Raw genomic sequence first — 13,523 nt, 5'->3', positions numbered from 1 at the left:
AGAACTGGAACCAACCAATAGAGAAGGGTTTCCTCAAAATCCCGTCCTGGGGGACCCACGTGGGTGCACGTTTTGGTTATTTCCTTTAGCACTACACAGCTGATTCAAATAACCAACTAACTCATCGTCAAGAGAGTACAGCCCACTGATCTTTATAACCCCCACAAGAGGGCAGTCAATATCACAACAGTAAGTGTCATTCAACCTTACCTATCGGAGTGCTCGGGTTTACAACAGGAAACTTCAAATGCAGCAATCAAACCTCGGGGATACAACTAAAGTCATTGGAAGTGTTTGTCTCATTAGCATTCCCTACCTTTTTATTTATTTTTGCTTTATTCTTTATTTTACCAGGCAGGTCAATTAAGAACAAATTATCACGTTTCACCTTAAATGCCAAGTAAGGTTAGTGTATATTTACGTAGGCTACTTGCAGGGTATAGAGTCTATTCCAGAAGACTATGTATCGAAGTCTGTTAGGTTTTTCCCATGAAGAAACAGTGAATTTCTGTTAGCTTTGTCACTGACTGTAGATGGAAGTCTGTTAGGGTTTTCACATGAAAAAACAGTGAATTTCTGTTAGCACTGACTGTAGATGGAAGTCTGTTAGGGTTTTTCCATGTTAATGTGTGGAGTTTATTTCTCTAATGCCATGCAGTCCTGTAAACTAAACTGCTTCGGGTCAGTAGACCGAACACAACACCGTTTTTTTATATATCATTTAACTTTAGCCTCGATTAAACTGACCATTAATCCGTCTATGCTTTATTTCTATCTCTTGTTTATATATATTTTTTTTATTAAAGATAAAAGTATAGATTATAGGTATCATATTTGTCTTTCTTTGGCTGAGCCAGTTAATATAATGACGTCTAGGCCTACAGGAATAAAAACCGCATCGAGGCATGCCCTTGCACGTAGCGTGGTGTGTGTGTGTGTGTGTGTGTGTGCGCGTGTGCGTGCGTGCGTGCGTGCGTGTGTGTGTGTGTGTGTGTGTGTGTGTGTGTGTGTGTGTGTGTGTGTGTGTGTGTGTGTGTGTGTGTGTTTTTTCTTCTCACGTTTCGTTCTATGCTTTAGTTTCCCGCTAGGCCAATTAGGCTATGCCTTATATAAAACCTATTGAAGGCCGACAAAACAGAGTGAAAGCCATTTTCTCTTCAATTCTAGAATCAAGACAACGTAATGTCGATATATGAAATATTTGTTTAATATAGCTATAATATAACATATAGTTTAGACCATTGTTCACGATATATAATCTGCGTAGTCGTTCTGATTCAAATATAACCTAATGATTTCTGATGAACTAAATTGATAGTCATATATACCTACTACCTAACGTGGACTCCAATAGTTTCTGAATCCAGTCAACAAAGAACATTGCGACAAATTCATACAATGGTTAGCACTAACCTATTTATGCAATTTATAGATTGGATTTAGTAAGCTAGTTTTTATTATTTCATAAAAAAATATTTATTTGTTAACCCTCTTAGTTACCAACATATTTCACATTCATCGATATCCAACTGGGGTAATTTTCACCCCAAGGAGAAACTATTGGAAAAAGCAACAATCACAGCAAAATATCAACTGATTTCTAATCTAAAGATCAATAATCCTGTAATTAATGTTATCTGAAATAAAACACGACCAAAACAGACTGTTAAATATTAGCAAAATTACAGTTAATTGGTATATTCTGTAAAAACAAACAAATAAATGTTTCATTTATATAATGTGCATTTTTTTCCCAAACTACATTCCACATTAGTACTAACAAGTCAATTTACCATTATTTGATTATAGTATAATTACATTTTCAGAACTATAAAGAAAATATTAATTTTGTCATATTTATGTGGTAAAAAAACAGCTACCATTTAAAGGTGCAGTACACCAACATTTGAAATAGACTTAATTTTTTTATTGACAATAAGTTATTCAATTCATTTCAAAACGTGATCTTGATAGACATTGATCAAAAATATGTCTTAGTTTTACTTATTTACTTATTTACTTAGCCCACACAGCCAGCATTAGCATAGCTGTTAGTGAAACAATGGGAGTGGTAAGGAATATGCTTCAAAATGCATGCCCAAATCCTTGAAGTTACTTTAAACCAAATGGTATGGCATCTCAAAATCTCATAACAAGTTTCACATAAAGAATATCGGAAAATATTATAGGAATTCTGGTATTTAAATAGCATTTTCAGTAGAATAACAATTCTACAGCACTATTTGTCTATTCAAAGGGTATCTGGTTTCTGGACTACAGTTATAACAAGTATTCATACCACTGACAGACTTTTATCAGCTGTTTTGACTGCAACTAAGCACATATCTAAGATAATTTCGATTTTATACACCGTCATACCTGGTTATAACCAGTTATAAGGTGCTCCATCTCTGCAGTGATACAGGCTTCCCTCCCACCCTCTGCTGGTATGAATTTTTACAGTCATTTAGCAGATGCTCTTATCCAGAGCGACTTACAGTAGTGAATACATACATTTTATTTAAAAAAAATTATCCGTACTGGTCCCCCGTGGGAATCGAACCCACAAACCTGGCGTTGCAAACACCATGCTCTACCAACTGAGCCACACGGGACCTATGGATAACTTGTTATTATGTCTCCATGGAAACCTATATTCAAATAAAGGTCCTATCCGTCAAATCAGAATAGGCAGAATTAGGTGTTTTTTTTGGCTGGGGTCAAAATGACACCAAAGGACTTAAGTCCACATTGATAGAGAAACATTAAACAATAATTTAGATTTGTTAATTAAGAACAAGTTGATTAACAAAGTCATCAAACATTTGAAGAATTTTGAGCTTGAGGGTTAATTGGCTTCATATTTCTGCTTTATTATAATGATTCAATCAAATCAACTGTATTTACTTTTTCGATTCATTTAACGATAGGCAGCCCTATGTATGTTTTTAAATGGGTTTACCATGCAATAAGACCCCTGAAAACCCATTTACCATACAATAAGACCCCTGTAAACCCATTTACTATGCAATAAGACCCCTGTAAACACATTTACCATGCAACAAGACCCCTGTAAACCCATTTACCATGCAATAAGACCCCTGTAAACCCATTTACCATGTAATAAGACCCCTGTAAACCCATTTACTATGCAATAAGACCCCTGTAAACCCATTTACCATGCAATAAGACCCTTTAAACCCATTTACCATCCAATAAGACCCTGTAAACCCATTTACCATGTAATAAGGTCCCTGTAAACCCATTTACCATGAAATAAGACCCCTGTAAACCCATTTACCATGCAATTAGGCCCCTGTAAACCCATTTACCATGTAATAAGACCCCTGTAAACCCATTTACCATGCAATAAGACCCCTGTAAACTTATTTACCATGTAATAAGACCCCTGTAAACCCATTTACCATGCAATAAAACCCCTGTAAACCCATTTACCACGCAATAAGGCCCATGTAAACCCATTTACCATACAATAAAACCTATGTAAACCCATTTACCATGCAATAAGACCCCTGTAAACCCATTTACCATGTAATAAGACCCCTGTAAACCCATTTACCATGCAATAAGACCCCTGTAAACCCATTTACCATGCAATAAAGCCCCTGTAAACCCCTTTACCATACAATAAAACCTATGTAAACCCATTTACCATGCAATAAGGCCCCTGTAAACCCATTTACCATGCAATAAGACCCCTGTAAAACCATTTACCATGCAATAAGGCCCCTGTAACCCCATTTACCATGCAATAAGACCCCTGTAAACCCATTTACCATGCAATAAGGCCCCTGTAAACCCATTTACCATGCAATAAAACCCATGTAAACCCATTTACCATGCAATAAGACCCCTGTAAACCCATTTACCATGCAATAAGGCCCATGTAAATCCATTTACCATGCAATAAGACCCCTGTAAACACATTTACCATGCAATGAGACCCCTGTAAACCCATTTACCATGCAATAAAACCCATGTAAACCCATTTACCGTGTAATAAGACCCCTGTAAACCCATTTACCATACAATAAAACCTATGTAAACCCATTTACCATGCAATAAGACCCCTGTAAACCCATTTACCATGTAATAAGACCCCTGTAAACACATTTACCATGCAATAAGACCCCTGTAAACCCCAATGGCTGTGTTTAAACCCAATGCCTGTGTTTAAGAGCCTTTAGCCCCTAAACAGCCAATAAACATGTTGTTCTACCGCATCATTCAATGGGTAATGATTTTCTAATGCCCCACTCTGCGCATTAGAGCATTTTAGGGGACAATTATTAACTTTCCAAAGTGAATAGAGTGCAACGCGATGAAAGCCGAACACATGCCATAGGCTACATAAGTCCTTGGGGGAATAGCCTACATTACAAGCTGCCCGCGAACTTCCTATTTATATTCTGTAATATCTTGACAAATGATTAGATTATTCATAATCGGAACGCCAATAAATTGTCAGGCTTATTGGCGGACATCCAGGACTTTGTGACTACAGCCTAGTCTAGTCATAGACTACTGCAGTGGAGATGGATCACAGGTTTCCTCCGACTTCACGGGTGGAAATGTCTCCATGGAAACAACATTGATATAGTTCATATGATCAGCGGAGAGGCAATACAGGTTTTAGAGAAGTCTAACCCACACTATAATGTACCGTCGTACAGAGTCTTTGTTCACCGGGGGCATGAATCTCTTTCGACAAAATCCAAAGTTAATTTAATAAGGCCTATTTTTTAAATATATATCTATCCGTGTCCTGGCATCCACAATGACTCGCCATCTGAAATTATATTCAATTATAACCCTTTTTTAAAAAATGTTTTTACTATTCTGAAGGTATAACATTTTAGAAAGAACAGATTTAACGCCAATTCTATAAGGTACACGAGATGTACATGCCAAGCAATAATGACAATAAAGGGTGTAAAAAATATATTTGTAAAACTTGTTTTATTTTATTGTCTTTATTAACCTATTCGTTTTTGATCATAATAGGTTTCACAATAACACAGGGGTTTTCCATAATTATAATTATAAATTATAATTATAATTATACATTTTAATTATTAGCTATAGGCCTATGTCTATTAACTATAAAAAATCCAAAACTAAATAAAAAATATAATATTCCTATGTGGTCGTTTTTAGGCCTAAATGACCAACTACTGTTGTCTTTCTGATCGAGGTTAGAATTCACATTAGGAGGCTATTAGCTCATGTTATTAACTGAAAGAGGGCTATTTAAAAGAGGTGCCATATTGCAAAGACTAATTATAATATAGGCCTTAAGAGTCAGTATATATATCTGCTATAAGGATGAGATTTCCACTTTCTGCCGATGAAGCCTTTTAGTCAATCATTACGCTTCATTATCACCGTGTTGTGATATCCAAAATGAGTGTTAACTTTAACCAGTGGGTTGGACTTTGATTTTTTTTTAAAGCGTATATCCTCTATATCAAACTGAGAGGCTATCTAATATCACATAAACAAACAGCCATAGTAATTAGAAGTAATAACAACCTCATGAAAACGTCACATTGACGGAGCTCTCTTCAGAAACCACAAGCGGTCTTTTTGGCGCGGGGTACAGGCAAGGTTTCCAGGAGGTTTGGTCTGAGGAGACAGGAGGAAAAATAGAAACATCGGGATGGCGCACTAAAGTCACTTATGACCGACCTGGAGGCTTTGACGTATTATTTCCCATTAAGGTTTCGCTTTAATGGAGAAATAACTGTCATTGTCAACCTTGTAAACACTGATTTCATTTTACGCATCAATTTGATAACACATGTGTTCATGCATATTCAAACTGAATGTTTTTTTTTTGCTGGCGTTGTCTTTTTACAATGAGCAAAATGTCACCCGATGAAAAAAAGAAATTAATAAAAATCCACTATGGTCACTATACTATTCTTTTCACATGAACCTATTGTTGCTTTTGAAGTCGCTGTACGTCATGTCCAACTCCAATCCTGCCTCTGCCTTAAATCCAGCCGCCAGGTAGTTGTGAGAACTCATTGGCAGGTGTACTCTCTCTCTCTCTCTCTCTCTCTCTCTCTCTCTCTCTCTCTCTCTCTCTCTCTCTCTCTCTCTCTCTCTCTCTCTCTCTCTCTCTCTCTCTCTCTGCCTCGCACCACATCCCAGTTCTCTGGGTTCCAGCACGTTGACGCACATTTCTCCTCATATTCTTCCTGACACGAAAACGCAGCTCCATGGATCAGGCGTCACGTCACTAACTCAAAGGTGCTTAATAAGGTTCCGGCTCAGAACATCGGTCCAGGGGGGGGACTCTACCGTAGGTTAATCGTTGGTGCTCGCTATGCCTTTTTAAAGGGTTACCATTGTGACTGGCTTAAAAGAGTAAGTTACAAGATATATTCGTGTTTTTTTTTTTTCTTTCTTCTTTTTCTGGATTTCTATACGTGAAGTGAGGAAGATGTTTTCGTCCGCGGGTAAACGCTGTTTTACGATAGAATCCTTGGTGGCTAAAGAAAACCCTCTAACCACGGAAGATCCCATCCGACCGACGGCTTTGACTTATTCCAACCCGACTGACGCTTTCATGAACGGGTACCAGGGTCCCACCGGCAGGTCTCTGTATCAGAATCCGGAGCTGGTGTTCCCTGAGTCGGTCAACCACCCGGGGCTGACCATGAACCCCCACCAGCTAGGAGGGGGCCACCTACAACACCCTGCACACTTCTTTGGGACGCAGCACCGAGACCCTCTTAACTTCTACCCATGGGTTTTACGAAACAGGTTCTTTGGACATAGATTTCAAGGTAAAATGATTGATTGTTGGTGTTTTTTTTCTCAATCTTAATAGCCAATGTCAAGCAGCCCAAGTTACAGGTTAATTAAGGACAAAATTATGCCTCTGGGTAGCTTGTGCTTTTACCATAAAGGACTAAACTATGTGACCTACACCGTATGCGGTCAGAAATGTCCATTTCACAGATTAATGATTGACAACAATTAGGCTACATTAATGATGATGCTAATCATTAATTTTTCATCTATGTTAAACATTATCAGTGAATATTTGTTTTTATTGCAATATTATTGAAAACGAAGGATGGGCTTTGTAGTTTACTTTTCAGCCACAGGTAAACAGAACACATAATCAGTGGTGTAAAGTACTGAGTAAAAATACTTTTAAATACTACTTAAGTAGATTTTTTTCTTGGTATCTGTACTTTACTTTACAATTTATATTTTGGACAACTTTTACTTTTACTTTATTACATTCCTAAAGAAAATCATGTATTTTTTACACCATATATTTCCCTGACGCCCAAAAGTACCCGTTACATTTTAAATGCTTATTAGGACAGGAAAATGGTCCAATTCACACACTTATCAAGAGAACATCTCTGGTCCTACTGCCTCTGATCTGGCGGACTCACTAAACACACATGCTTCGTTTGTGAATAATGTCTGAGTATTGCAGCGTCTATCCGTAAATTAAAACAAAACAAGAAAATGGTGCCGTTTGGTTTGCTTAATATAAGGATTTTAAAATTATTTATACTTATTTATTTATACTTTTATACTTATACTTTTTATACTTAAGTATATTTGAGCAATTACATTAACTTTAGATACTTAAGTATATTTAAAACCAAATACTTTTACACTTTAACTCATGTAGTATTTTACTAGTTGACTTTCTCTTTTACTGGAGTCAAGTATGATAATTCAATACTTTTCCCACCACTGGAAATAACTATCTATAGTGGATATGAGATAGAGCGTACTTATGTACAACACACTTTGGTAAAAGGAAAACGTCAATCAGTTTTGCAACAAAACATCTCAACGCAGAGCAGCAAATATTCTACTTTCCCCATGAGGTGAAGACATGTCGATAAAAAAAATATCAACATTAAGTTGAGGAGAAATGCACACCAAAATTCACCAAACCAGAAATGCCCACCAAAATTCACCAAACCAGAAATGCACACCAAAATTCTTCAACATTGATAAGATAGCCCATGCTATTGCATGCTAAAATATCCATCTGCATTATAATTTTCATATCATGGAACAAATTCCTTAGGTCTCTACAAAGTTAGTAGGTAAATCAGCTTTTAGTTTATATGCATCCCGTCTTCCCTACAACTACCTGGTGCCTCTCCGGCAGCTGCAATTCTTTCACCGAGGACATATTTGCGGATTGTTTTACATTAGTGTGTTTTTATTTTTATTTGTGTATATTTGAATTCTAATTTATTTTGTGAATTGTGTGCATGCAGGGTTTCCTTGTGAAAGATACTTTTGTCTCAGTGGTACTCCCTGTTATAATAAAGGTAAACAAAATATATAGCACATTAAGCTAACATGTTATAACACCTTTTATAATAAAAGTATACGTGATGTCAATGATAACAGATGATAAAGTATGTAGGAATCTGTTTTCCTCTAGATCTAAAGTCCAGGTTAACGGAGTGAATCTAAAGTCCAGGTTAACGGAGTGAATCTAAAGTCCAGGTTAACGGAGTGAATCTAAAGTCCAGGTTAACGGGAGTGAATCTAAAGTCCAGGTTAACGGAAGTGCATAGCTAACCAGTCTATTTTCCCACGGCACCATGGCTGATTTCCCCACACATCGGGCCACAGCCAAAGGAAATATTGTCTTTGTCACACGGTCACTCCCACTGTGAATGTATCCTTAATCACACGAAATCACTATCTGAGTGAGTGGATAGATCGTCCATGACGATTTTATTCACAAATTTTGGGTTTTTATGCCAATTTTTACTGGCAAATGATATGTCTCACATCACTTGTAAATGTAATTTTTTTTGTCTCAACAGATTTTTTTTTTTAATTACACATAGGGATCTATATGCACTACAGTCGATTAATTGAACATTTTACGAGGGGTTATATATAGGTTAACTCTCCCTAATGTTCCAGTGTGACTTCATTTAAGAGGTATGCTATACAATATAGACTATTTGGACACATACGATCAAGTGGTCTCAATATTTGGACACAGGTTTCATAGTATTCTCAATTTAAAGAAGGCACATGATGTCGTTGATGAATTAAACAGTGTCTCTTATAATTGTTGCGATATAAAAATCTAGCTCTACTGTTTAAATGGAGGCCTACATTGCCGCTGTATAGACATTGAAAAGCTGAATAGACTATACTTTAAACTACACCAAGAGTTTATGAAGTCGTCTCTGAAACCAGCTGTTCTTCTCCACCTCACTGCACATCAAAACGCGCCTCGTGTTGTTCACTGTGTTTGTTCATTGCTTCGATCTAAATCCCACTGTGATTTTCCTCTCTCTCTCTCTCTCTCTCTCTCTCTCTCTCTCTCTCTCTCTCTCTCTCTCTCTCTCTCTCTCTCTCTCTCTCTCTCTGCCCCCCAGGAAATGATGTTTCCCAAGATAGCCTGCTCCTTCACGGCCCGTTCGCCCGGAAACCCAAGCGGATTCGCACCGCTTTCTCCCCGTCGCAGCTCCTGCGGCTCGAACGGGCGTTCGAGAAGAATCATTACGTAGTAGGAGCGGAGAGGAAACAGCTGGCTAACAGTCTGAGTCTGTCTGAAACACAGGTGAAGATCTCTACCCGCTATTGAATTGTATTAAACACAGTTCGGGAATATATAAATCATTAGTAATTACATTCCAGCCTAAACGCATTCTACAATCTGCGTTGATAAATTGACGGTCATGAAGCCTGTTTCTTCATCGAAATAAAATATCTTCAAGAACATAAAAAAAAAAAAAGTTTTATACAAGTTTGTAATATGCCGTAATAACAAACATATAAATCACGAAATTATTATTATTTAGTTGTTATAAATAAATAAAACAATTTCAGTGTATAATGTATTAGTTCGATAGAGGGATCCCTATTCCGTTAAATTAGCTTCGTGAAATCAATTATTTTAAACCGGTTCCATTCACATGATTTAAAATATTATTGCAATTAAAATGTAATTATTATTATCATTAATATTAAATTGTAATTCGTATTGACGTTTAACATTATTATTAGCCTATCCATTAGTATGTCTTCATTCCTGTAGGTATAAATAGGACAATAGTTCACACAGGACCAATATCGACACATTTCTTTTTACGCTGGAATTACTGTTAGCGATAGGCCTACTATAAGAAAAATCTGACTAGGCTATTGTAGAAATGTATTGTCAAGCTCAGTAGTAGTTATCTAATAATCAGTTAAAAATAGATCACGTGAGCTCCATTTCCAATACGTTGTTATTGGAAAAATAGTTGCTCTAGTCTGATGAACCAAAACAAAAAAAAATAGATATTCTTTAGTTACAGCATAAAGCGTCAACATAACGTAGCCTACAGTGAAATAATGACACATTATAAGTAAAAATCCAAGTGAATAACTCGACATTTTGATACAAACTCGTTCACTGCCCAGGAAGAGTAGCGCTAATGGGAATCTATAATAAATACAAATACTATCCTGCATTATTCTCGCTAGTTTTTCCAGTATATAATTATTATTATTTTTAAATAATCTATGTACCTACTATAAAAAAAGACAAGACGAATAGCGAAGGCCTCTATGACATATTGTTGTTGAAATGAAATAGGCGATGGCTGTTGAATGCAAATATTCGCGGGAATAAAACAAATCTCGTCTAACTGCCAGCAACCTAACTTCCAGAGGATATCACCGCGAAACGAATCGCTACCAGCATCATTAGGACCCTAATTCATTACAATAGGATACACTCTCCTTGGCAGCCTTGAACGTTGCTTATAAAGGCTTGAAAGTTGCTTATAACGGCTTGAAAGTTGCTTATAACGGCTTGAAAGTTGCTTATAAAGGCTTGAAAGTTGCTTATAAAGGCTTGAACGTTGCTTATAAAGGCTTGAAAGTTGCTTATAAAGGCTTGAATGTTGCTTATAAAGGCTTGAAAGTTGCTTATAACGGCAACTAATACATTAAAATGACATCGTGACCAAACATCGTTATATCAATTGACTTGGTCACCTTGGTGTTGATATGCAAATTATAATATGCAGCGAACAGTTTTGGTGTTGACTGAAGGAAAGCTATTCATCCAGGTTTTGGTGTTGACTCTAGGAAAGCTATTCATCCAGGTTTTGGTGTTGACTGTAGGAAAGCTATTCATCCAGGTTTTGGTGTTGACAGTAGGAAAGCTATTCATCCAGGTTTTGGTGTTGACTGTAGGAAAGCTATTCATCCAGGTTTTGGTGTTGACTGTAGGAAAGCTATTCATCCATGTGTTGGTGTTGACTGTAGGAAAGCTATTCATTCAGGTTTTGGTGTTGACTGTAGGGAAAGCTATTCATCCAGGTTTTGGTGTTGACTGTAGGGAAGGTATTCATCCAGGTTTTGGTGTTGACTGTAGGAAAGCTATTCATTCAGGTTTTGGTGTTGACTGAAGGAAAGCTATTCATCCAGGTTTTGGTGTTGACTGTAGGAAAGCTATTCATCCAGGTTTTGGTGTTGACTGTAGGAAAGCTATTCATCCAGGTTTTGGTGTTGACTGTGGGGAAAGCTATTCATCCAGGTTTTGGTGTTGACTGTGGGGAAAGCTGTTCATCCAGGTTTTGGTGTTGACTGTAGGAAAGCTATTCATCCAGGTTTTGGTGTTGACTGTAGGAAAGCTATTCATCCAGGTTTTGGTGTTGACTGTAGGAAAGCTATTCATCCAGATTTTGCTCACAGAGTCTTTTCTTTTCTTTTCTAGCGCTATTTTTGTAAATAGTAGCTATTTATTAAGATTTTACTTGTAATGTTCATGATATGGTTGTTTAATGCGCTAAAAATGCATATTTTGTTGGCGTAAATTTCAAGAGAAACAATAGTGAAACATAGCATTCTTTGGTGAGAAAGACAGAGGTCCCTCCCCCTCTGACCTTCTTCTACAATGGGGTTTTTGAGAAGTTGACGAGGAGAGAGAGGACTGTGAAGGGCTATGCGATTGAGATCTTCCCAGAATAGAGAAGCCTAGAGAGCCCTCCGATAAAATGAAATAGATGTCCTTAATAATAAGTATATATAAGAACATATAAGAACATAGATATATAAGAACATAGATAGATGTCTCTAATGTCCCTGTCTTCCTCTCCAGGTGAAGGTGTGGTTCCAGAACATAGATAGATGTCTCTAATGTCCCTGTCTTCCTCCCCAGGTGAAGGTGTGGTTCCAGAACATAGATAGATGTCTCTAATGTCCCCCTGTCTTCCTCCCCAGGTGAAGATGTGGTTCCAGAACATAGATAGATGTCTCTAATGTCCTCGTCTTTCTCCCCAGGTAAAGGTGTGGTTCCAGAACAGGAGGACTAAATACAAGAGACAGAAGCTGGAGGAGGAGGGGCCTGACTGTCATCAGAAGAAGAAAGGAAACCACCATATCAATAGATGGAGACTTGCCACCAAGCAGGGCAGCTCCGAGGACATTGATGTCACCTCTGAGGACTGAGAATCCCCCCCCCTCCACTCCCACTTATGTCCCCTGGTCCCCTCCTCCCCTGGTCCCCTCCTCCCCTGGCCTCCTACTCCCCTGGCCTCCTACACCCTCCTATCCCTCCTACTCCCCTGGCCCCCTCCTCCCCTGGCCTCCTACACCCTCCTATTCCACTACTCCCCTGGCCTCCTACACCCTCCTATACCTCTACTCCCCTGCCCCCTACTCCCCTGGCCTCCTACACCGTCCTATCCCTCTACTCCCCTGCCCCCTACTCCCCTGGCCTCCTACACCCTCCTATCCCTCTACTCCCCTGGCCTCCTACACCCTCCTATCCCTCTACTCCCCTGGCCTCCTACACCCTCCTACATCCTACACCCTCCTATCTACTCCCCATACCCCGTGTCCCCTTTCTGAGGACCAACGTCAGACCCTATTTATTATGTCAAGTTATGAAGTATAATGACGTTACAAGAAGAAAAATCCCCCCCAAAGGACTAAAAGTATTTGATAAGTTTCTTCAACAACAGCAAGAGAAGAGTGTTTTGAGTCGACGGTAGGTGATGCAGAGAAGAAAAAAAAAAAGAAGATTTTATGGCACTTGTATAGGTGATGTTCCATCCTGCATCATACGGCTTCTCTGATCTCGTAATGTCTCATCTATCTAATGATCTCTGGTGCATTACTTACGACAGACGGAGGTGAGAAATGTTTTTGTTTGTGTTTATTTTGTTGGATATTATTACATGATAGGCCGTTCACACTAAGGCAACTTCTGTTCTGCATTTGAGGAAACATATACAATCATATACGATTTTAAGATCATTTTTCTTCAGTTTTGTAATTGGGCCACGGTTCAGTTGTTGAAACGTTGCAGATAGAAATGTCGTGAACAGAACCGACATGTTTGTTCTACAGAGCATATTTCTATGTGAACGTTTCTTTGCTGAACTCGCCTCTGGTGTTCTACAGAGCATATTTCTATGTGAACATTTCTTTGCTGAACTCGCCTCTGGTGTTCTACAGAGCATATTTCTATGTGAACGTTTCTTTGC

The 13,523-nt window shown here is 38.1% G+C and overlaps 1 protein-coding gene across 1 annotated transcript; it reads left to right on the top strand.

Moving 5' to 3' along the window:
- The first annotated feature begins 6,169 nt into the window (after window positions 1–6,169).
- On the top strand, window positions 6,170–12,609 carry emx1 (empty spiracles homeobox 1). Its single transcript, XM_014211631.2, has 3 exons — window positions 6,170–6,815; window positions 9,417–9,601; window positions 12,316–12,609. Exons 1-3 carry the CDS (start codon window positions 6,470–6,472, stop codon window positions 12,481–12,483), a joined length of 699 nt encoding a protein of 232 aa, XP_014067106.1. The 5' UTR covers window positions 6,170–6,469; the 3' UTR covers window positions 12,484–12,609.
- Window positions 12,610–13,523: the final 914 nt, after the last annotated feature.

Source organism: Salmo salar, chromosome ssa09 (assembly GCF_905237065.1).
Source record: "Salmo salar chromosome ssa09, Ssal_v3.1, whole genome shotgun sequence".
Lineage (NCBI taxonomy): Eukaryota > Metazoa > Chordata > Actinopteri > Salmoniformes > Salmonidae > Salmo > Salmo salar.
The sequence above is the reverse complement of the archived record's forward strand: the minus strand, read 5'-3'. Positions and strand labels throughout refer to the sequence as shown.